This window comes from Sycon ciliatum, chromosome 1 (genome assembly GCF_964019385.1).
Source record: "Sycon ciliatum chromosome 1, ocSycCili1.1, whole genome shotgun sequence".
NCBI classification, from domain to species: Eukaryota; Metazoa; Porifera; class Calcarea; order Leucosolenida; family Sycettidae; genus Sycon; species Sycon ciliatum.
Genome location: NC_088643.1, coordinates 30,777,557 through 30,801,022, shown reverse-complemented (window position 1 = coordinate 30,801,022; position 23,466 = coordinate 30,777,557). Strand labels below are relative to the sequence as shown.

The 23,466-nt window shown below is 45.5% G+C and overlaps 1 protein-coding gene across 1 annotated transcript; it reads left to right on the top strand.

Moving 5' to 3' along the window:
* The first annotated feature begins 99 nt into the window (after window positions 1-99).
* On the top strand, window positions 100-23,466 carry LOC135822579 (pre-rRNA 2'-O-ribose RNA methyltransferase FTSJ3-like). The gene is made up of 19 exons (XM_065335385.1): window positions 100-267; window positions 3,640-3,745; window positions 4,399-4,445; window positions 10,256-10,338; window positions 10,899-11,297; window positions 11,650-11,766; window positions 11,919-12,019; window positions 14,035-14,133; window positions 14,560-14,652; window positions 15,068-15,203; window positions 15,761-16,073; window positions 16,480-16,547; window positions 17,182-17,527; window positions 17,926-18,028; window positions 18,363-18,447; window positions 19,003-19,095; window positions 19,683-19,774; window positions 20,274-20,347; window positions 22,923-23,466. Exons 1-19 carry the CDS (start codon window positions 201-203, stop codon window positions 23,123-23,125), a joined length of 2,625 nt encoding a protein of 874 aa, XP_065191457.1. The 5' UTR covers window positions 100-200; the 3' UTR covers window positions 23,126-23,466.

Sequence of the window (23,466 nt, the reverse complement as noted above, 5' to 3'; positions counted from 1 at the left end):
GCAAAATGGCGTCCGAATTTGGATCGACTTGACAGTCGAGTCGTGCATGCATGAATGCCATGAAGGCATGATGCATCGATACAAAAAAATCTGGGCTTGGAATGAAACTACTGTTTTGCTTGCATGGAGCTGCAGTCCAGAAGTAAATCCTGATCTGATCTTTATTATACTACAACGTTTTCAGTGTACGAACCTTCACGATGGGTCGGAAGGAGAAGATTGGCAGGCGGAGGAAGGATAAGTTTTACCACTTAGCCAAAGAAACAGGTGAGTTCTCCTTTTGGATGTGTGGCTGCCTGTACTTCCGCTACTGATTGTTCGATTTATTTTAAAGTTCGTTGTGGACTTGAAAATTTAATTAGAAATTCATTTCATTGATGATGGTGGAACTGTAACAGTTTTAATCCTGAAATGGAGGTTTAGACATTTGGGTTCTTAGAAGCCAGGGCTACTGGTATTTCAACCGGCTTGGTAGAACAAATGCTAGTAAAAGGAATGTTTGAGTGGCTTTGAGAAGTGTGATAAGACACAGGTAGATCAACTGCAAGAGACTCACAAATTTCGTATGGCTCCGCCAGGCATTGCAGCTGCTCACCCATGACCTATGCCTCTTGGCAACGTCCTACGTTTTTTCCCACGAAGAGAATATAGAGCGTACACACGAGCATTAAAAAACAAGAAATCCAGCACTTGAAAAGGTGTAAGTTGACACGCGTCTGTATGTACTTCCATTGACAATGCATGTAATAGCTTGCTGCACTGGTCGCACCTTTACGCCCGTTGCACACACACACTTGCTGCTCCCCTCTGTACTACACTCTCCACTACGGAACTAATTTCGTTGTCACGGCGAGTTTCTGTCGTGATCTGATGACCTTTCATGACCATTTTCGTTACTCAAGCCCAGACCGTCAAGATCTTAAGCTTTTTCGTTATGCGCCACCTCTAGAATGAAACAATAAATCCAATAGACAGAACACGATAAACACAATCAAGGGTTTCAAAAGTACAACAAAAATCGATCACCTGAGCAAGTTACGAAGTCTGAAGAAAATGATGAACGGTCTCTGCTGGGATGACAGCTACACCAGTGGTTACAGCATCGCAGCACCTTAAGGGCGCGCTCACACTGCGACCATGAGCACGCGTCCATGCGTCAGCAAAACGCAGAAACGTGGCAGTCGTGCTCACACTAGGCCTCGTACACACGTAGACGTGAAGTTGTCACACAAACTTTACGAATTGCAGTTCGTATCCAAAAGAGTTCGTGCGTTTCCTAATAAAGTTGTGGCCTGTTTTGGATGTAATTTTTCGCATGTTGCATGTTGGAGGAAGTGCCTCGTGGCTCGTATTCTTGAAGTCGACGAAAATAATTCATACAATCATGTAGGTTTGGACTCTTGAGGGGCTGACATCCAAGCGCTTTCGCTTTCCTGACCTCCTGGTCAGAGCAAGTGGCAGTGCAGTGGAAATTCCGGTAGTGGTTTCTTTCGTCTGTTGCCGAGATGAGAACTGTATTTTCCGATCATATGTACAGTGCGTATCGGTTACAGCGTGGTCGTATACAAGAATATACTGCCTACAAGAATGAACACTCATTTTTTCATAATCATAACACATGTTTTGTGTGTATATTTATTCTTACAAGCAGTATTATCGCATAGTAGAATATATCGGCCCTAAGAATGGATTTTATGCAGCAAAATATGCCAGATTAGTGCAAAGTGTATCGCCTGTAGTAATAACATCTGTGCTCTGTGCATACTCAATACAATGATATTCAACACAAAAAGAGAGTTATGTCCAAGGGAGCATTGGAGAATCACTTTTTCTGTCCAGTCGGACTCTTTCTTCCGACTTCTCTCGTATCTGCTGCTCCGCAGTCTAGTCGCCTAGCACGACCGGTCGACCGTGAGTCTGATCCGTGTGTATCATGTGTATGTATCCACATGCCAAACGTGCGCGCAATGCGCGCATGCGCATATGATTATGTCACACGTGCATTATGATTATGTCACACTTGATTTATCGTGTGTAAGAAATATCGGCAATAAGAATCAAATATCGTTTTTCAAACACCCACGCTATAACCGATACCTACTGTAACTGAAATGTCTTGAGGTACCGGTATGGCATTCCATCATCGCAGAAAAGTAGAGAAAGATGATTTCCCAAACCGAAAAGCCAGGCCAAGCTGCCATCGTATTGAACGAGTACACTGTAGAAATTGGTCACTGACCCGATCAACTGACAACGAAGCAACTACAAAAACAAAATTGACATCGTCCAAAAAGGGCAAAGAATGCATACATGTATATGGCGGTGCGTGCAGGACCACAACTACAAAATAATTAATTTTAAAAATGTGCAAATGTCGAGGATGACATCGACAACCGCCGAGTTTCATGAATCAATACACCGGAATTTGAGAAATTGAACATACTTCAGGCCAGGTTGTACACAAATACGCTTCACGTCTACGATCATGTTGCCGCCAAGTCATGGCACCCCCCTCCGGAGGTCGCGGTCACGATTTGAAACGTGGCCGCGACGTTTTGGTCAAGTTCATGCCGTTGCCATGCAACTTGGCCGCATGGACGCTGGTTTTGGTCGCAGTGTGAGCGCGCCCTAAGCGAAAGTTCCTGGCTCGAGTGCTGGTGTCACAAGTCAATTTTTCTTCAGACTTTTCTCATTTGCATCTTTCCCTCAAACCAGTGAATACATGGGCAAGCACTGCTCATTATTGTTGGCAGCTGGACGTCGATGATCGTGGATGGCAGACGCAGCTGACCAGCCGAGGGCAAGCCCAACCTGTACATGGCAAAGGAAACAGCCGGCGAGAAAGATTCTCTAGGCTTGTCCGATGTGAGAGTAGCAGTCCTGCGGTAGAGGGAAGCTGTTGCCTTGCCGTTGCAGCTGAGGACGGCGAGCAACAAACAATGCATGGTCGACGTACAGAACCTGAGCCTCAGAGCTCCAGCACTGTTTCCGTTTCGTACTTGATGGACAGAAAGAAGCTAGGGAGACGGGTTAAGCACATCATAGGCAATGCCCCGAGGCATGTGAGCAGTGATGTCCCACACCTACCTGTGCCTTATCAGGGGGCGTCGGACACGCTATGGTCACTAAGGTATTGACCGTACCACTCTTCGTGCCCGGTACCCTGTGAAACAATAAAATGCTGTGATGTAGGGTCTAAATTTCGAAATTTTCATAGGAGCCACCCAACTACACAAGTAAATTGTACTTCAAAGTACTTCAGGTGGCTGTCCGTAGATCTACCACCATAAAATACCTTCCGACGCCCCTACTTATGGACAGAAATGTTTAAAAAAAAATCTTGAACATGGAAGATGGTGGTAGGATAGATGCACTCTGTAATTATGGTGTTCATCATGAAACTTAATGTCACTATGCAGTATTAGAGTGTGCACGCTTCAGTTCAACAGATCTGGTGATGAATTCGTTTAGTGTCATGCTGACCATTGCATCCTGCATGAAACTGGATGCCATGAAGGAATCATTCTGTGAACAGTACAGCGTTTGCCGTTGTATTAACAATTTGTTAAATGCCAATGACTCTTTTTCTGTTGATGTGTTGATGATGGGTGTGCTTTGCTCCTTTGCTTGTCTGCACAGGTTATCGAGCTCGTTCTGCCTTCAAGCTAATCCAGCTCAATAGGAAGTTCAACTTCCTTGAGAAGGCTCGAGTATGCCTGGATTTGTGTGCAGCTCCTGGTGGTTGGTAAGATGATTATTCACTTTTCACTGTGAAGAGGCTAGTTCGCCTTTATACGTGCTTTTGTCAGTTGAAATCATTTGAGCCACATATAAGACGTAGGTTCCAGGACAAATTATTTGATTGTACGCCAACCGCAATCCACTATTCTCAGTGGGTTGGCTAGCCCTGGAGGGTTTTTTGTGCAAAGCGTGAAGATAGCAGTGGTTGGATGGCCCGTTGATGTATGGAATTACTAGAGCTGGTTTGGGAGTGTTTACTTGAAGGTGGATGTTTCGAATTGTAATACGTACCAAAAGGCTTTTTGAATGGACGTTGTCCAGGGTATATTCGAAAGATGTGATAGCTTGTTGGATTTTCCGTGCCCCAGCTCATTCTCTTAATCTTCAGCTGAACCTGGTGTGTGTGTGTGTGTGTGTGTGTGTGTGTGTGTGTGTGTGTGTGTGTGTGTGTGTGTGTGTGTGTGCGCGCGCGTGCGTGTGTGTATGTGTGCATGTGTGTGTGTGTGTGTGTGCATGGTGTGTGTGCATGGTGTGTGTGTGTGTGCGTGCGCGCGTGTGTGTGTGTATGTGCGTGTGTGTGCGTGCATGCGTGCGTGCGTGTGTGTGTGTGTGTGTGTGTGTGTGTGTGTGTGTGTGTGTGTGTATGATGCTATGCAGGTGTCAAGTTGCTGTGAAACACATGCCCATCTCCAGTCTTGTCATTGGTAAGTGGCGAGTGTACGTTTGCACAGCCATTGCTGACTGTGCTGGGCGAGTGTACGTCTGCACAGCCATTGCCATTGTGCTGATCCGTGCTACTTTTGTTGAATTGCTGATTGATTTCCATCATTGGCTTTGTGAAATCGGCCGAGGAACATGACTCTGCCTGATCCGTATATCAGTTCAGTCAACCTACCCATATAACAATATCGAAGTGCAGCGTAACTCCATTGTCACCTTGTCATAGTAAATAATTACAGGGCACACACCCGCACTCCATTCTTGGCTACTCAAGCTTCTTCAATTTTTCCTAATTATCTTCCCGGAGGGCACCTTCAGGCTATATTACCCTTGTAACGATATTTCCCTGCCTAGCAATCACTCCATTGACACTTGTATACAATTTTTTAAAACCTTTTTACCCCTATAACAGAGAGGTTCCAGTCTATCCAATCGAGTGCTCAATGCTGAAGGGTAGAGCTAGTTCCACTGTTTTCTGATGATCGCTTAGCGCGTGAAACTCGGAGTAAAAACACTTTTTCATACTCTTATTCTTGTTGCAATATTACCCCTGTGGCAATTTGAAATGGGCTGACCAATGGACATTTTTTTGTTTTTTGTTTGGATGAGGAGGTGACGTTCCTCATGTCTTCTTTACTTCAAACACTTGCGTCTCAACGTAATGACAGTAGTACAGAACAAGACTTGGTGTAGGTTCATTCAATGCCCGCGGCTTGTCGTCAAGCCTAAAGAAACAGCAGCTTGCTGATGACCTTCGGAAATACAAAATTAAAATTTGCAGTTTGCAAGAGACTAAAATAAAGGACGGCTGCGACGAACTAGCTGGTGACTACAGGATATTCTGCTTACCAACGGCGAACAGGCATTATGGGCTTGGGTTCGCTATTCACAAAAGCCTGTTTGAACGTATTCATCGGATATGGTCAGTATCAGACCGAGTAGCCGCGATACAAATCAATTTGTCCAAGAGAAGTACTTTATCTCTCGTCAATGTGTATGCGCCAACGGCAACCCGCGTAGCGGCAGATGATGTCCATCTCGACAAGTTCTACTCAGCGCTCGGAGATTGCCTGGGTTCAGTACGGTCCAGTTCGCTCGTTCTCGTCGCTGGCGACTTCAATGCCAAACTCGGCCAGAGGGATGACTCAGGTGGCTCGTGCACCGGACGGTATGGTCGTGGACGTCGTAACTACAGCGGAGCTATGCTAGCGGATTTCTGCGAGTCGTTTGGTCTCTTTGCATGTAACAACATCCAGCTAAGCATCTGACAACCTGGACAAGTTGGAGGCACAACCCAAACGGTGGTTGCTCTATTCCTATATACAATCAATAGATTTCATCTTGTGTAGCAGCAACCAGAAGCAGATTTTCACAGATGCCCGATCCTATGCTGGGACACTGGTGAAATCAGACCATCGGCTCTTTGTCGCACGCGCCCGTCTGAGCAGGATCTATGGTCTGTGGGCACATAACAACAACAAAAAAAGAACCGCGAAAGCTCAGAAGTTTCAGGTTCATAGATTGAGCGAGCACACCTGCCGGCAAAACTTCCAGTCCCAACTCACCCATCGGATCGCAGTAGACACATCCACACCGGAAGCACACTGGACATCGATCTCATCTTTCATCCAGCGAACGGCAAAGAATACCATTGGACTGGCACAGCCCCCAAGGAAGCAACAGCGTTTCATGGATGATCAGCTACATTCCTGGTCGGAAGAGAAAAAAACGGTTGCGACTGCTGATAACTACAAGTAGGGATCCACAGCAAGTGGCTGATCTGAAGCATCGGCGGAACACCCCCTCACACCGAATCCGGCTGCGAGCAAAGGAACTAGCATCGAATGAGCTGGACGCTCGGGCGAGGGGAAGTAGAAGCAAAGAAAGATACAGCACAGATGTTTCATGCAGTCCATCCACTCCAGCGACAAAAGCAACAGCCTATCACTGTGCATGATGAAACGGGTAGACAAGTAATACAGCCAGTCTCAGTAGCCATCCAAATCACCGACCACTTTTCTAAGCTGTACACACCAGAGCCTGGTGCACTGTTGCTGCGGCGGCCGGGCCTTGCCGACCAGGATTGCGCTATTCAGTACCGCCGGCTTGAGCGGCCCATTTCTGAGGCAGAGGTGACACAGGTAGCTGAAAAGTTGAATAATGGCAGGTCAAGTGGCCCAGATAACATGCCAGGGGAGCTGCTAAAGTACTCACCTGCCCTTGTCTACTCCAATATCGCCCAGGTCCTCAACTCTGCCATCGAGACAGGCCCAGGCGCGTGCACCGGGTCAAAAAAAGGTGGTTTCCTAAAATTTTCGAACGCCATTTTGCAATAAGCTACCTGCAGATTCAGCAGTATTACACGCATTACACACTGAAAGAAAGCTTTAAAAGTTATGGCTGCCAGTCCCACCGGGCCATCAAAACAAATGTGGTACAAAGGCATTTTCCTGACACAGGATAAAGGAATAGGCTAGGGAGGGCCCGAATATGCTTGCAGATATTTTCGCATATTTGGTCCTTTTGACACAAGGTCGCATAAAGTAGCAAACCTAGCATATTGTACCAAATGTAGCATATTTTGCCACAAGTAGCAAAGAATTCGCATAGTTATAGGGTAGATTGCGGGAATGGACAAAGAAACTTACTTACCACGGCACGCTCGGTCAGGGAACACTTCCAAACTTAGCCCGGAAGGAAAAATGCTCATCCAAACAAGGGTCGAAATTGACCCGAGAAGAGAGTGTCCGCGACTCAAGGTCGCATAAAGTAGCAAATCTAGCACATTGTACCAAATGTAGCATATTTTGCTACAAGGAGCAAAGAATTCGCATAATTATCACTGATAACAGTTCATATTTCGAGCATATTTCGGGCATATTTTTCTGCTTTTGTGTGATTTCGAAGCATATTTTGAAGCAAGTGGCCAATATGCGAAAAGCATAATATGCGAAATTTTTAAGCATATTTGGGCCCTCCCTAGAATAGGCTTAGCCGCTAGCCGACGTTATACAAGTAGTTAGAAGTAGTGAAGGACGATTCTTGCTAGTAAGTGAGTCAAAAAAGCAGGTCAATCCATGTCACTGTCTGAGTCTGCAGTGGCACTAGTCTATAGCCCTGGGAAGACACGCACAACCGGAAATTGAGACAATTCGCTAAGATCCATGGTGTTTTGTACATGTAGTATTCATCGTAGAGCGCTCCTTTCTTTTGTAGCTAACCGCTAAAGACCTGTGCCTGACGTCAAACATGTCTACGTCTATGCATGTATGGACTGTCGTGCAATAGAGGAAATATTTATGACAATAAATAATTGCCACCCAAGTGCGGAAGTGAAAATTTGCAATGGGACGTAAAATACCTGTCGAGTGCGTAACTCCACTATTCGACCTTGGATCGACTTCGGATTTGTTGGAGCCGACAGATGAGAACTTTCTAATGCGAATAGACCTTTCGATTACTCAATTCCGTTCAGGGAAAGCCGAGTTACGAAATATTTGAGTGTTTGCAGAATGCACTTCATAGCGCCATTAGCGGATGTAAAAAGGTGGTTTCCGGGCTCCAAGAAAACCACGCGGTGCACGCGCCTGAGGCCTACCCCTGAACAGCATCGGTAGTGGGTCGCTTATTCCGTTACAAAAGCCCAGCAAATCAAGGGGACCAGTCGCTCACCTACGGCCCGTGGTTTTACTCACAGCGCTCAGGAAGATTCTATCATTGATTGTGCTGCGGAGGATCAACAAGGACGTCAACAACTTCGTTGCACACACACAGAGTGGTTTCCGCCCCAGCAGAAGCACCACAGACGTTGTGTGGTCATACCGATGGTTGGCGGCTCGATGCCAACGCTATCGCTGTGCGCTGGATATCCTAGGCATTGATATGTCAAAAGCGTTTGACTGTATAAGCAGGCCACGGCTCATCTCGGTGCTGGGATCGTTCTTGCAGCCGGATGAAATCCGAATGATCAGTTACCTCCTCCAGGACACCGTACTGCGGGTTGTACTCCCATCCACTAAGGGTCCGTCATTCCCCACTCTCCGCGGCACACCCCAAGGTGACTCGTTGTCTCCTGTTCTTTTCATTGTGTACCTTGAGGGTGCGCTGCGTGATGTTCGGCCTCTTCTTCTACCACGTCCCCCTGCCGATATCTCCCTGGGGTTACCAACTGAAACTGCCTACGCCGACGATGTGGATTTCGTGACTACTGATGGTGAGAGGCTGAGGACCCTCCTTCCAACCATATCCAACAAGCTCCTCGAGTGGGATTTGAAAGTGAATGAGACAAAAACAGAGCACACGCACATCGAACGGCACACTGATCGCATCGAGGAGGAGTGGCGAACCACCAAGAAACTCGGGTCCCTATTAGGTGATGCCGAGGATATGGTACGGCGACAGCAACTGGCAACTGTTGCCTTTGGTAAACTCTGGATGCTGTGGATCCGTAGGTCGCTAGTTTCAGAGGATCTCCGCATCCGGCTCTATAATGCCTTTGTACTCCCTGTACTCTGCTACAATTGTGCAACATGGGCACCAACGAAACAGCAGCTGAGCCGTATTGAGGCCTTCCACCGAAAACATCTGAAGGCGCTAATCGGCATTGTGTTCCCGAATCGGATTAGGAACGAGAGGCTCTATGAGCGTACCGGCGCGGTTCCTCTCGGTAGTATCATCTTGAGAGCTAGGTGGAGGCTCTTTGGGCACGTCCTCTGGCTCCCGGCTGACTCCCCACCATCACTGGCCATGGGAGCGTACTTCGCAGAGCCTCGTCCAGCGGGCTGGAGGGGACGACCAAAACACACACTACCAACGCTACTACAAGATGATGCCAAGTGGATTGGACTTTCCTTGTCAAGCAAAGTCGATCTGGAGGCGTTCCGTGCCCTTGCTGCTGACCGAAGCGGTTGGGTGGGCATCTGTGCCCGAGTGGTGTCGGCACCCTAGTTTTTGTCTTCTTTTCGCATATTTCTTCTTTTTTTCTGAAACTGTTGTGGTCTTTTGTATCTATTCGAAGTGGCTTATGCGAAAACTTTTGGCTGGTTTGCATGATTTGCGTGCCCATTAATGCAGCTGCAGGCCATGCTGATGTCTACGCGAACAAGCACATAATAATAATAAATAATAATGGACATTTTCCATTTATATTAGCAGGGGATATGTAGAGTCCACTATCCTAGGAAGTTAAGTGATTCCCTGATGCGGATGTAATCTGCATAGAACATGCAGGCACGTACGTTTGTGAAATTCTATACTTATGTAAAGAGTGTACAATGTACATGTAAGGAAAGGGTTTGCTCCCCACACTGGAGCTCGCGCTTTCCCACCGACTTGACTTGACGACTGCCATCCAGAGCGCACGAGAAGTCCATGGAGCCTTCGGCTCAGCAAACCTGCAAGAAAGCACCACTCTCTGCTCAATACACAGTGCTTCGGAGAATTCACCCCTCATCAGTTGAGCTTGAGTAGGCTTGAGTAGCTTGAGTAACCCTTTCCTAACGAATCATCGCCGAAGTCACCACCACTATTTCGTAGTGTACATGTACTTGTAAAAAAATGAAGAAAAAACCGATGCAGTATGATAATGTACATTTATGAAATGAACCAGTTACCCCTGTATCTCAGTTACCCCTGTTACCCCTGTATCTAACTTATATCACCCTTTATAGAACGATATCTGTTGCTCTGATGCATATAGCGTTCTAAAGGTAGGTCAACTGTATAGCAGTGTTAATATTACTGCCGAGCTTTGCAAATGTCTTTCTTGTTTCTTCTTTTCCTTATTGCCTTGTAGGTGTTGATCTTGTGTCCATCAAACCGATTCATAAGAACGTGAAGTGCTTGCAGGAGGACATCACAACTGACAAATGTCGCAGTGTAAGCAATGCAGTGTCACACACACTCAATGTTCTTTGCTATCATAAGAAGATGATGAGCATATCTGTCTCAGTACAGTAGAGCGTCGACTATCCGAACAATCGATTATCTGGAATGGCTGGGACCTCCCAAAAAATGCACGAAGCAAGACTTGAGTTCACCAGTGCAATCCTGTAGTCTGTAGATCTAAGTGTGCGCTGCTAGCATGCCCGTCTTCAATACATGCTGGATTTACTAGTACATGATCTTGTACGCACTTTTGATGTTGAAAGTTGAAACCATTGTCCATGACCGTCAGTGCATTTGTACTCTCGTGCGTGTATCACATGCATGCATGAGCCCTATGCAGCATATGCATAGATGTGACTCTCTCATTATCCAAACATTCCATTTACACGATCTCCTTCTGAACGGCTTCCCCGAAGGGTTCGGGTAGTCGATGATGCTCTATGGTACCATTGAGCCAGAGGCGTTTGGGCAATTCATGGTGAATGTCAATCATAACACATTGCTACAATCATGTCTTTGCTTTGCTCTTGTACTATGTTGTCCGTGTGCAGGCTATTCGGCGTGAGCTGAAGACATGGAAAGCAGATGTAGTGCTGAACGACGGTGCTCCTAATGTCGGTGCAGCTTGGCTGCAAGATGCGTTCACCCAATCAGAACTGACTCTGGCTGCTCTGAAGTTGGCGTGCGACTTCCTGGTGCCCAACGGTACTTTTGTAACGAAGATTTTCCGCTCAAAAGACTACCAGGCACTTATGGACACATTTAACCAGCTCTTTCGCAAGGTGCATGCCACGAAACCGCAGGCTTCTCGTTTGGAGTCAGCGGAAATCTTCGTTGTTTGTCAAGGCTACAAGGCACCAAAGAAGGTTGACCCAAAGCTTGTAGATCCAAAGGTGGTATTCCAGGACGACAATACTGAGCCAGCCAAGCCAGATATCTTCAACCCACAGGTAAAATTCTAGTGTGTGTGTCTGTGTGTGCGCGCGTGTGGGTGGGTGTGAGTGGGGAGCTTGTGACTTTGTGCAAATGTACAGGCAATGTGTTGATAAGGCTAGAGTGATGGCGGGTCCCCCATTGCTGAACATGTAGAGTGATGGCGGGTCCCCCATTGCTGAACATGGCCAGCTGTATTGTATCCTAGCACAAGTACACATCACATTGTCTTTCTTCTTGTCCTTACGTGAGATGTGTAAGAGCTTTCATCCGAACAAGCTGACTTTGCCATAGCAACATAATATTATCCAATAGTATTGATCGTTTCCCTTCTGGCATGCCATTGCATTTTCTGTCTTTGATGTTCAGAAAAAGGTTGCAGTCGAAGGGTATGAAGAAGGCCTGAGTACGGTGTACCGGGAGTGCAAGGTGTCACAATTTGTCACGGCTAAGGATCATCTTGAGTACCTTGGTGGTGCCAGCAAGGTGAGCAAGTGTTTTCCACATCATCAGCCTATTTCCTATGAAGGACTAATGCTCCTGTCATGACTTTCCTATTACCATAGTAATTGCTTGTGATGTTGTATTGTTTATGGTGTTTTCTGTGCCTGCTGTGTGCTTTCTTTTTGCTTATTCAGCTTCTTTTCGACAGCAAGATATTTGCAAACCATCCGTTGACAACAGACGATATCAAGGAATACTGTGAAGACATCAAGGTGCTGGGGAAGCGCGAGTTGCGGTAAGCTGATCTAGAATTGGTGCTGCGTCCTGTTGTATTTTTCAACTATTATGTTTTGCGTTGTGCTGCATGTTGTGGACTGGTTTGCTAACTTGAAAAGAGTCTTTGTGCACATAACTGTTCGCACGCGTTTTTCTTTCGATGCTACAAAGTCATGATTGGAGGTTACAAAACTACAGTAGCAGCAAGGGTGAAAAAGAGATTACATTGTCGCAATCATGACTTTTGTAGCTTTGTTTGAGCACATATAATACTGTTTATTCACCTGTAAATCACCATTCGATGTAGGTTCACTGATGACCATCGAAAGAAAAACGTTTATGAATCACATTTTATACATTTTTACATGTCATGATTGTTACATGGTATTATGTTACATGCTATTATGTTACATGGTATTATGTTACATGCTATTATGTTACATGCTATTATGTTACATGGTATTATGTTACATGGTATTATGTTACATGGTATTATGTTACATGGTATTATGTTACATGGTATTATGTTACATGGTATTATGTTACATGGTATTATGTTACATGGTATTATGTTACATGGTATTATGTTACATGGTATTATGTTACATGGTATTATGTTACATGGTATTATGTTACATGCTATTATGTTACATGGTATTATGTTACATGGTATTATGTTACATGGTATTATGTTACATGGTGTTATGTTACATGCTATTATGTTACATGCTATTATGTTACATGGTATTATGTTACATGCTATTATGTTACATGCTATTATGTTACATGCTATTATGTTACATGCTATTATGTTACATGCTATTATGTTACATGGTATTATGTGACATGCTATTATGTTACATGCTATTATGTTACATGGTATTATGTTACATGCTATTATGTTACATGCTATTATGTTACATGGTATTATGTTACATGGTATTATGTTACATGGTATTATGTTACATGGTATTATGTTACATGGTATTATGTTACATGGTATTATGTTTCATGGTATTATGTTACATGGTATTATGTTACATGGTATTATGTTACATGGTATTATGTTACATGGTATTATGTTACATGGTATTATGTTACATGGTATTATGTTACATGGTATTATGTTACATGGTATTATGTTGGCATCATTTGTTCTACTATTTGTCGCATTGTTAAAACTCCTTTCTCCGAAACGCCTCTTTGTACAACTGTTGGCATTCAGCATTTTCCCATATTATATAAATATTATTATACTGATGTATTGCCGGATACCTGACCACCAATAGAATAATAGGTGCTGGTCATCTGAACAAGTTAATAAACTGAACACCAGTCACACAACACAGAGAGTTGTCAAGTATGAAATGCGAATGCAACGCACAAATCGTTGAATATGATTCAAATACACAAATTCAGCATGAATTCAGCATGACCTAGGTAAAAACGAAGCATAGCGGTGTCCTGAGCTTGGCAGGTCTCTCGTGTGCGGTGCTGGCCAGTCCCTGAATAAAGCAGAGCCGTGTTTGACACTTCAAGTACACAGTGTTTGTAATTGTAATGCTAGGGCCATGCGCTGCCCAGGCCTGTTTTATTCATTAGACACCCTTAGCAAACAACGGTAACGCTATTTTTTACGGTACTCGTACCTTGATCACCCAAATAGCGTTGAAGCTGCAGCGTATAAACGTTATGGGGGCTGATTTATCGTTGTGACCAACGGCACGTGTTTTCGCCAAATATTGCATAGTCCGTACGTATTTCACCTTGTATCGCGTATAAGAAGCCGTATATGGTGACAAAAATGGTCGTACCGCGCGAAATCAAAGCTATTCTCGTGGCAACAGCGTACTAAAAATAGCGTGCATCTTGCTAAAGGTCGAACCCAAATCACGGTATTTTCCCCCTTACGATAATACCGTTACAACATAACGTTTTTTGCTAAGGGTGTCTATTGGGTGAACTTTACTGGCCAGTGCTGTACTTATAGGCTTCTTTTTAAGTGGTGATGTTTCTGTGGTCTTGTTACTACAGTGGACTGTTGAAATGGCGCTTGGCCATGCGCAAGGTTCTCGAAGAGATTGACAAGGAAGAAGGAGCTGCAGGCGAAGAAGACATGGATGCTCAGGAAAAGTGAGTACATCTCACCTGCACTCGTGTGTGAATATGCTATGAATGTGTGTGTGTGTGTGTGTGTGTGTGTGTGTGTGTGTGTGTGTGTGTGTGTGTGTGTGTGTGTGTGTGTGTGTGTGTGTGTGTGTGTGTGTGTGTGTGTGTGTGTGTGTGTGTGTGTGTGTGTGTGTGTGTGTGTGTGTGTGTGTGTGTGTGTGTGTGTGTGTGTGTGTGTGTGTGTGTGTGTGTGTGTGTGTGTGTGTGTGTGTGTGTGTGTGTGTGTGTGTGTGTGTGTGTGTGTGTGTGTGTGTGTGTGTGTGTGTGTGCATGCGTTCATGTATGATTGGCATTAATTGCTGATGCACATTCCTTTTGACATGAGTTGGTACCCGTGTGTGTATTGTCTAAGCTCTGTGCAATGTATCTGTACCGTATTCCTATTTGCAGACCAGCGGAGAGTGATAGTGAGGCAGATGAAGAGGCAGCTGTAAATGAAGCTTTAGCAGCAGTGAAGGCAGCACAGCGTACCAAGAAGAAGCGGTAGGTTTTCCTATGCATGTGCTGTACTTGGCCCGGTTGAAATGATGTAAGATTCCGGTTTATCGATAACCTGCAAGCTGTAACCGTTGGGCTCCACATAAAAGGTGACCATGGTATTCTGAACCCCACTGACCATGTCCTTTGCTGCACTGGCAATGGGGCAGCACCATCGGCTGCTTGTGCCATGCTGTGTCCAGTGTCCACAATAACCAAAGCACTCATATTCACATGGACACATGCGTGCATACACACGCACGCATGCGCGTGCACATACTAGGCAATAGTGTGACCCGTTGCTGGTAGGCTATACCTTCTTAGTATTGGCAGGATTGTGTAATTTCTCACTGGAGCCTTTGTTTGTATTCCTATCATATATCGGGTTGTTTGCTATGTTTCTGCTGTGTACCGCCGCCAGTGAGCATCGTGACATGATGAAGCAGAAGAAGAAGATGGAGAAGGAGATAAATTTGAAAATGAGACATGTTGGAGACACACCGACCACCTCTGACGACCAGAACCTGTTTAACCTGCGATCCCTGCGCAGTTCGGCAGTGAGTTGACTAGTAACCCTTTACGGTCAGAACTCAATATATACCGGTACAGATAATTGCACCGTAAAATGTTTACCTTGAATTGGATGTATCTTTGGTTTCCTTGGATAATTGGGCATCCTGGAAAGCTCGTGATGAGAGAAACACTATGAGCCCAGGAGAGCTCAAGTGCTGTACTCTTCATCATTGAACTGAAAAAGCGTTGTACTCTGAAAACAGAAACCCAATGCATTGGTTAGCATACATTTGTGTTCATCAGGTGCCATCCTGGGGTACCAATTGTTGGATTTTTCTAAACGAAAAGTTGTTTGAGCCCCACTCACCCTTTCTGCATGGGTGTGTGGGGGGGGGGGGGGGTATTTATGCATGTGGAGAAGTCGATCCGACTGACTGGCTCTCATGCTAGGTGTAAAATTGATTTTTTGTCCACTGCTAGTGTTTGCTGTGTTGTAAGGTAGACATGGCCAGGTCACATGACTGTCATGTATACACACTATGTGACTGTGTACGGGTACTATGACTGTGTTCTATGGGGCATGATGCTTCAACCTATGTAGGTGCTGGACACGTTCACAGGCAAGAATGTTGTGGAAGATCAGCCAGAGAATGAGGCCAACTTTGTGCCCGGTGAAGATGTAGACGAGGGCATGGATAGTGATGATGCTGGCAGCGCTCGCAATACCGGACTAGCTGATAGTGATAGTGATGATGATGAGTGGGTGGATCAGACAGAGCAAGCGCAGGCGTTTGCACTGGGCGACGTTCACGACTCTGATGACGACAAGTCGCTACATCAGCTGGCTGAAGAGAATGAACAGGACGACGATGATGAGGAAGGCGGCGAACTTCAGTGGGAGAGTGAAGATGATGGTAGGTCACGTTAGGTGTAATGGGTGGTTGTGTCTCGCTTTCTCATTTAGCAAAGCCTCATACTATAAAGTACTGCGAGAATGGCCGGTCTCACAAGAGCGTCTCACCTCGATTTACGACCCGAGAAAGGAATACTGTTACTGTTGACCATTTATGCTCAAGTGCGACTGAGATTGTACGGCTATGTGCCAGCAAACTCATTGAGTGCACGCGGATCAATGTGTGTGCGTCTCTGTCTCTCTGTCTCTCTCTCTCTGTCTCTCTCACACACACACACACACACACACACACACTCACTCACTCACTCTCTCTCTCTCACACACGCACACACACACACACACACACACACGCACACACTACCTACTTCATGTAATGATCGTGTGAGGTTTTTTTCTTTCCTTTGTAGAGAATCCACTCGTTGTCAGTATGGAAGAGAAAGATGAGAATTCCCAGACATCCCGTTGGTTTAGTGATGTAAGTACTGGTTTTATCTTCAGAGATTTCTCCTTCTCAAACCACTTCATCCATCAAAAAGACAAAGGTATACTGCGTATAGCATTCACAGTTTGTAGGTGTGTGGTTCCACCTCAGGCGTCGTGCCCATCACCCGGCAACTGGTGGCTCAAAACAGGTGATCTGAACATCACGTGAGCGACAGGCGAAGGGGAGAAAGCATTAGCACAAACTGTGCATACTTTGAAGTTCGAACTATATGTATCAAACAATCAGGCCACGAGCTGGGTGCCACTTTGCAGCACCTCACACAAATGTAATTACATAGTGCAGTTCGAGGGGAAGTAGGAAATGCATGACCGATGGGGACAGGTGCTAGAAACCACACAATAAACAAACAGGAGACAGGTGCCATGACCACTGTACTATTTTCATGTGATCCTGGAGGCAAACACTCGTATTACAGAGATAGAACTTGGTTTCATGACACTTTGACACGAGCTCTGACCTCTTGTTTAGGGATCGAGTTTCATTGGCCCAGGTGATCTCCAGCTTCCTGTCCGCACAAAGATTGCATACAGCTGCTGTTGTTGTTTACTAGGCGTTCATCTGTGTTGGTGTGTTTGTTTGTGTGGTTTCTACATTGCCAATTCAGGCAGCGTTTGCAGAAGTGGAAATGCAGGATGATGATGACTTTGTCACCACCAACAAAAGTGACCCTGCTGCTCAAGACAAAAAGAAGAAGAAAAAGAGTAAAAAGGAGCAAGACACAACCGCCACAAGCAAAACCACGGACAAGAAAGAAGTAAAAAAGAAGGAGAAGAAGAAAGCAGAAAAGGTGCAGGTACAGAAGAAAGAGCCCATCGTCGATACTGATGATGATAGTGACGATGACGACGATGATGAGGATGGTGATGATTTTGGAAGAGAAAACCAAGAAGTGGGTGTTGCAACCGAGAATGGAAAGAAAAAGCAAGGCCAGAATCCGTTTGAGCGAATAGGTAAGTTTATATGTGCACTACATTTACAGCGTGTTGATTGCCAGGGATTTTGCATCATGCCGGGGGGGCTTGCATTTTAAGTTCGATGTGTGCATGTACCGGTACCTATTTTGACCAGAAATCTGCCTCACGGGCGTTTGTTTAGTGTCACGTTTGTTCCAAGAAATGACTGCAGCTGCCACCTTTAGCAGCACTTTGGACCAGCACTGCAAACGGTTGAATTCTCTGTGCACGTATTCAGTTGATTGAAGTGTGGGGTAGCCAGGTGAGAAACTTGCAGGTCAGCTGGAAATCATCTTGTAGACTCTAAATTCACCCCTAGTTGGTACTGTGAATATGACCATCGTATACATGTCTTTACTTCCTGGCGCTGCTGCTGCTGCTGTCTTGGATTTTAGATTCGAAAAAGAAGCAGCTGAGTGCTGCTCAGCTAGCCCTTGGCAGCCTGATGCTGAACTCACGGAAGAACAAAGAAACGATAGAAGATATGGCGTACAACAGGCAAGTGCTATGTCGCATGTGATATGCTTTTCCATTGCCATGTCACTATGCAATATGCTGTGCAGTGTGCTGTGCTGTGCTGTGTGCTGTGCAGTGTGCTGTGCTATGCAGTGTGCTGTGCTGTGCAGTGTAATGTGCAGTGCGCGGGTGCTGTGGAAACCGGCATAATTAAAGTGTTATTGTTTTCAGCACCATGGTCACAACACTTTTTCTTGGTATCATCGTTAGCTGGGAAGACATTCATGTGGTATTGGTAAATCATCTGATACTGGATACATTCGTACATGTATTCACCTTGCCTTGTCTTGCGCTATGAACTGTGTTATGTGCTCAGGTATTCATACAGTGATGAAGGTCTGCCAGCATGGTTTGTGGAAAATGAGACGAAGCATGTGAAGCGACAGATGCCTATTACCAAGGTGAGACATGGAGAGATTGTGTGTGTGAGACAGAGACAGAGAGAGAGTTATGTGCTCTGCCCTTGTACAAGGCTGGCTGCGTTTCTCGACCTTCACGGGGACTTTGATGCTTCTTGTTGTTCACTAGAGCTCACTGCAGTCTGTTCAGCAGCTCTCTGTGCCTATGTGCTCCGCTGATGAGACCTAACAAGGTTGAAGCAGCTAGCTGCCGGGACATCAAGTAGTAGTGGTTTGAATTTCCTTTGTAATGCTGTAGTCATGACTTGATGCCGGAAGCTTTACCGGCTAACAAGAGGCATGATTCAGTAGCCAATGGCAGTTCTAAATTTCTAATTTTCAGCATGATCGGCATAAGCTACTTTTTGTAGAAGTTGATATGCCATATGCACCCCTCTCCTATAGCGTGTGCTATGCTGTGTATAACCTTCTCCTATACCACCTACCTATTGTGCTTGTACAGCTTGTACAGCTGGTCTCTGGAGTATTGAGAGTCTCATTCTCAACTAAAGTAAAATACTTTCTTTTGTTGTTGATGGATTTTGTGTTGCACTGTAGGAAATGGTCAATGAGTACAAGGCTAGAATTCGGGAGATCAATTCTCGTCCTGTGAAGAAGATTGCTGAGGCCAAGGCTCGCAAGAAGCGCAAGGTCAGTTCTATGGCCCTATGGGTCCTTAGGTGACACACCACCAAAATTCTCACTTGGACATAGTCACAGATAAAGGTCTACGAACAGCATACAGGAAGGAGCCATGAAACTGACATCCACGAAGTAGTCAAGCTCAGAGACTCTCTGATCGCGCATGCACATTAAAGTGGGAAAATTTGAAAATTTGGTTTGTAGCAAGATTCACGTATATCTGCATGTACTTGTATGTGGGTTATTGCAGTACTCCGTAGGTCGTATTCATGGTGGTGGTCTGGGTGGTGGTGGTGGTGGTGGTGGTGGTGGTGGTGGTGGTATGCTTTGTGCATTGTTCACTTGCTGCCTGTATGTGTATTGACATGTACACATTGTACCTTCAGAGAAAGAACTCCCACCCGCCGATTTACTTCATGTACTGTAGCAGAATATACAGGCCGAGTTCACTTCGATTATGGTCTGACTGGTGATGTGTTGAATTTAGGCTTTCAGCTTTCTCAGCCAATACGTCATGAGCTGCTGTAGTACAACCTTGCCTCTATTGCGCATATCATAACCTGACCAGTATCACTCCTCATGTTTATCTCCTGCAGGCTATACGGCGGGTAGAGAAGATCAAGAAGCAGGCCACGGCCATTGATCAGCAAGATTCGTCATCAGCAGAAAAAGCCAAGGAACTCAAGAGGTAGGGTAGTGTTCTTTTCTTTAACCGTCAAGTCTCAAGAATGAAATTGAAGGAAATAAATACTGTTAATATACACCACTGTAGAGAAATAAATACTGTTAAAATATATACTCCTTTTTAGGATTCAGAAGAGGGACTTAGAAATTTTCTCTCCACTTCAAAAAGAAAATTGAAAGAAAGAAGACAAAGGAAGAGAACAAGCAGGATTCGAACCCACAACAGTATGAATCTCAAGCAACCCCTTATACTACCCAGTCACTGTGCTGCAGATGCTGAACCCTGTTGTTCTTACATATACTATACCATATGCAGACATTGTACAGGTAGGATACTCACCTTGAACTCCAGCAAAATACCAGTGACCTCATGTTTCTGGTATAGGTCTCTCTCAACTTTCTCGGCGTGGACCTTGTCCATGTTTTTTCCGGCTCGCTCTGCCCGTCATCACTTCATCATCATGTGTTGTCTGTGTGCTCTGGTTTGCTGTTGCTTCTTACAGAGTGTACATGAAACTTGGAATGGCCAATAAGCAGAAACAAAAGACTACTTATGTTGTTGCGAAAAAATCCGGAGGTGAGTAGGCAACGAAATGTATTTCTTTGTTAGCTTCTCTTCCCACTCTGTTCTGTTGAAACTCTCCTCTGGATTTCCTGGGGAAGAGCAGCACTGTCTTTTTATCTTTTTTCGAGAGTGTCTTCGTATGCTCTCTCTCTCTCTCTCTCTCTCTCTCTCTCTCTCTCTCTCTCTCTCTCTCTCTCTCTCTCTCTCTCTCTCTCTCTCTCTCTCTCAACAACAACAACGGGATGTCATCTCTCTCATGAGCTCTGTGGCGTGTTGAATAGGGCTTGAAAGTACTCCGTCACTACCATGGCAATTCTGATTTCTGCATGCTACTTGGATTCAGTTTTTTACTTTGTATGGATGCATTCATGTTTGAAGCAGTCTCGCTCACAGCTGGACTGGCCCTGGGAGTTTGGGGGGGGGGGGGGCACTGCTGGTAAAGAAAGCACTGACATCAACAGGGTCATGCACCTACTGTAAAACCGGGAATTTTTGGTGGGATAATATTTTCGGTATTTCCCAGAATCAACGGTTTGGTAGTGCCACAATTTCGGTAAACCAGTTTTCCATATCCAAAAATGCATTTGCACACTGTGTAGCATGGCATTGTTGAATTTTAGGTGGCGTTTTATTTTAGGTAAAAATTACCTGTACCGAAGTTACCGAAAATAAATCTCCACCGAAATTTTCCGTTTTATAGTACCAAACAAGAGCTACCGTAAAAGTGGGACCTTTCTATGCAGAACCATGGACATCCCCGAGCACCTGCTGGAGCCACTTGAAGGTGCCATTAGAACTAAACTGATTCCAGCGTTGACCTGCCGCTCACCTCCTGGTGGGGATCTCCGGCGCGTGTTCGCTCTCCCGTGTCGTTTGGGCGGCTTGGGTATCACGAGCCCTATGTCCTTGTGTGGGCAATACAACTCGTCAGTTCGCATTACCGAGTCTCTCACCAGCAGGATTCTGTCTGGTGACACTGCACTTGACGATTGCTTAACTAAGATGCGCAAGATGAAGGCAGAAGTCAAGGCAGAGTCCCGTCAAGCGCAGGCAGCGGCAATGGAGGACGTGGTCCAGAATGCATCCGCGAGTCTGCGTAATGTCATCGATATCGCTAGAGAGAAGGGTTCATCTAGCTGGTTAACATGTCGTCCGCTGAAGAAGTACGGTTTCAGCCTCACGAAGCAAGAGTTCTGGGACGGCCTGTGTCTCCGCTATGGATGGACGCCGGCGAGAATACCGACTCATTGTTCATGTGGCCAAGAGGTGAGCGTTTCTCACTCACTATCCTGTCCTCATGGAGGATTTCCCACCATACGACACAATGCCATTCGTGACACTACCGCACAGCTCCTACACCAAGTCTGTAGCAATGTGTCCACGGAGCCTACGCTGCAGCCACTGACCGGTGAGCGATTGCAATACCGAACGGCCAACGTGGAGGATCATGCACGCCTTGATGTCGCTGCCAGTGGTTTGTGGGGCAGTCGATTTGAGCGAACCCTTATTGATGTCCGGGTTTTTAATCCTTATGCTCGCTCAAATCAGTCTGCACCACGTACCACTGTGTATCATCGACATGAAAGAGAGAAACGAAGGCACTACGAAGAGAGAGTGAGACAAGTGGAGCATGCCACTTTTGTTCCGGCTGTGATGTCTGCGAGTGGAGGCATGGGCAAGGCAGCAACGGCCCTCTACAAACGAGTGGCCTCTCTGTTGGCGGCGAAAAGAGGGGAGCAGTATTCTCATGTGATGGCTTTCGTCAGGTGCAGGATCGCTTTTTCCCTCTTGCGGTCCTGCATCATGTGCCTCCGTGGGTGCAGAAGGCTCTCTAGCCAGCCTGCCTTGGCTGTGGGTGATACCTCTGCTGCACTGGCAGTGGTGGAGGCCCGGGTACCGGCTTAGCGTGCACGAGCGGTAACAGTGACTGGAATATTGACTTGAAGTTGAACTTGCTGCTGTTTACCTAAGTAGGTATACATTATTATGCTGTTTTTTTGCGTGTTTTTTCGTTTTTTTCTTTTTAGAACTTTGAGTTGAAGTTTTTGGAACACTTGGCAAAAAATATTCATTGTGTTTATTTTGCCCGTAAAAGAGGCTGTTGTTGGTAAAAGTCCGTAAATAAGTACGTATTTACTTTCGAATTTCGTGACCACACCCGTACTAACTTTCGGGTGGGTACTGACTTTCGGGCATGAACTAACTTTCAGACCTGACTTGTGTGTAGTGGAGAAGTCATTTTCATGTAGATGTACATGCTACAGGGTGCCTGTGCGCATCGTACCGGTACTTATTTCGGGCAGTATGTTTATCGGGCTTGACTTGACCTCAACAGACAGAGCCAAAAGAATGAAGGGAGTATTTCTTTCGGGCAGGTATTTATTCACGGACCTTTACGGTACTGAGATTGGATTGAAAAGTAGCAATCCTGCATGAAATTACTGGGAACCAGTTGTGTTTGATGTCATCGCTATCAAGTATGTTGCTGACATAATTATTATTATGATCAAGTGTCCTAATCTTTTCGTCTCTCATGTTATTCTTTCTGCACCTGTGTTTCTTGCCATGTGCTTTATTGAACCTTCAGCTACCAAGCAAGCGAAACGGCCTGATGGTGTCAAGGGCAAGTACAAGGTGGTAGACCCTCGAATGAAGAAAGATCTCGGTCGAACAAAGTCAAAAGGCAGAGGCAAGGCTGGTAAAGGTGGCAAGGCCGGCAAAGGCGCTAAAGGTGGCAAAGCGGGTAAAGCTGGTAAAGGTGGCAGCAAAGGCGGTGGCAAGAGACGGTAGACTAGGAGTATAGTGCAAAGACGATGAGCACAATACTCTGCAGATCTCAGCTGTCTTTTCCCTGTGACACTGGCCCTTGTATATGTATCTGTATATAGAAATGGACTACCCCATCAGATGAAATAATTAATTTTCTTTGTTTATGTTTGCCCAGCCATGTCCCATTTTGTACATACTTTCCATGGCATGTGGCAGTGCAAACAAGACCAAGATGAGTCCATGAACATTGTACATACCAATTTTAGAAAGGCATTCTGCTATTTAGTTAGATGTACTGTACCCTTTCCAGTGATTTGTATAGCGAAAATAATAGTGATGTCTTGAGGATGTCAAGAAGTGAA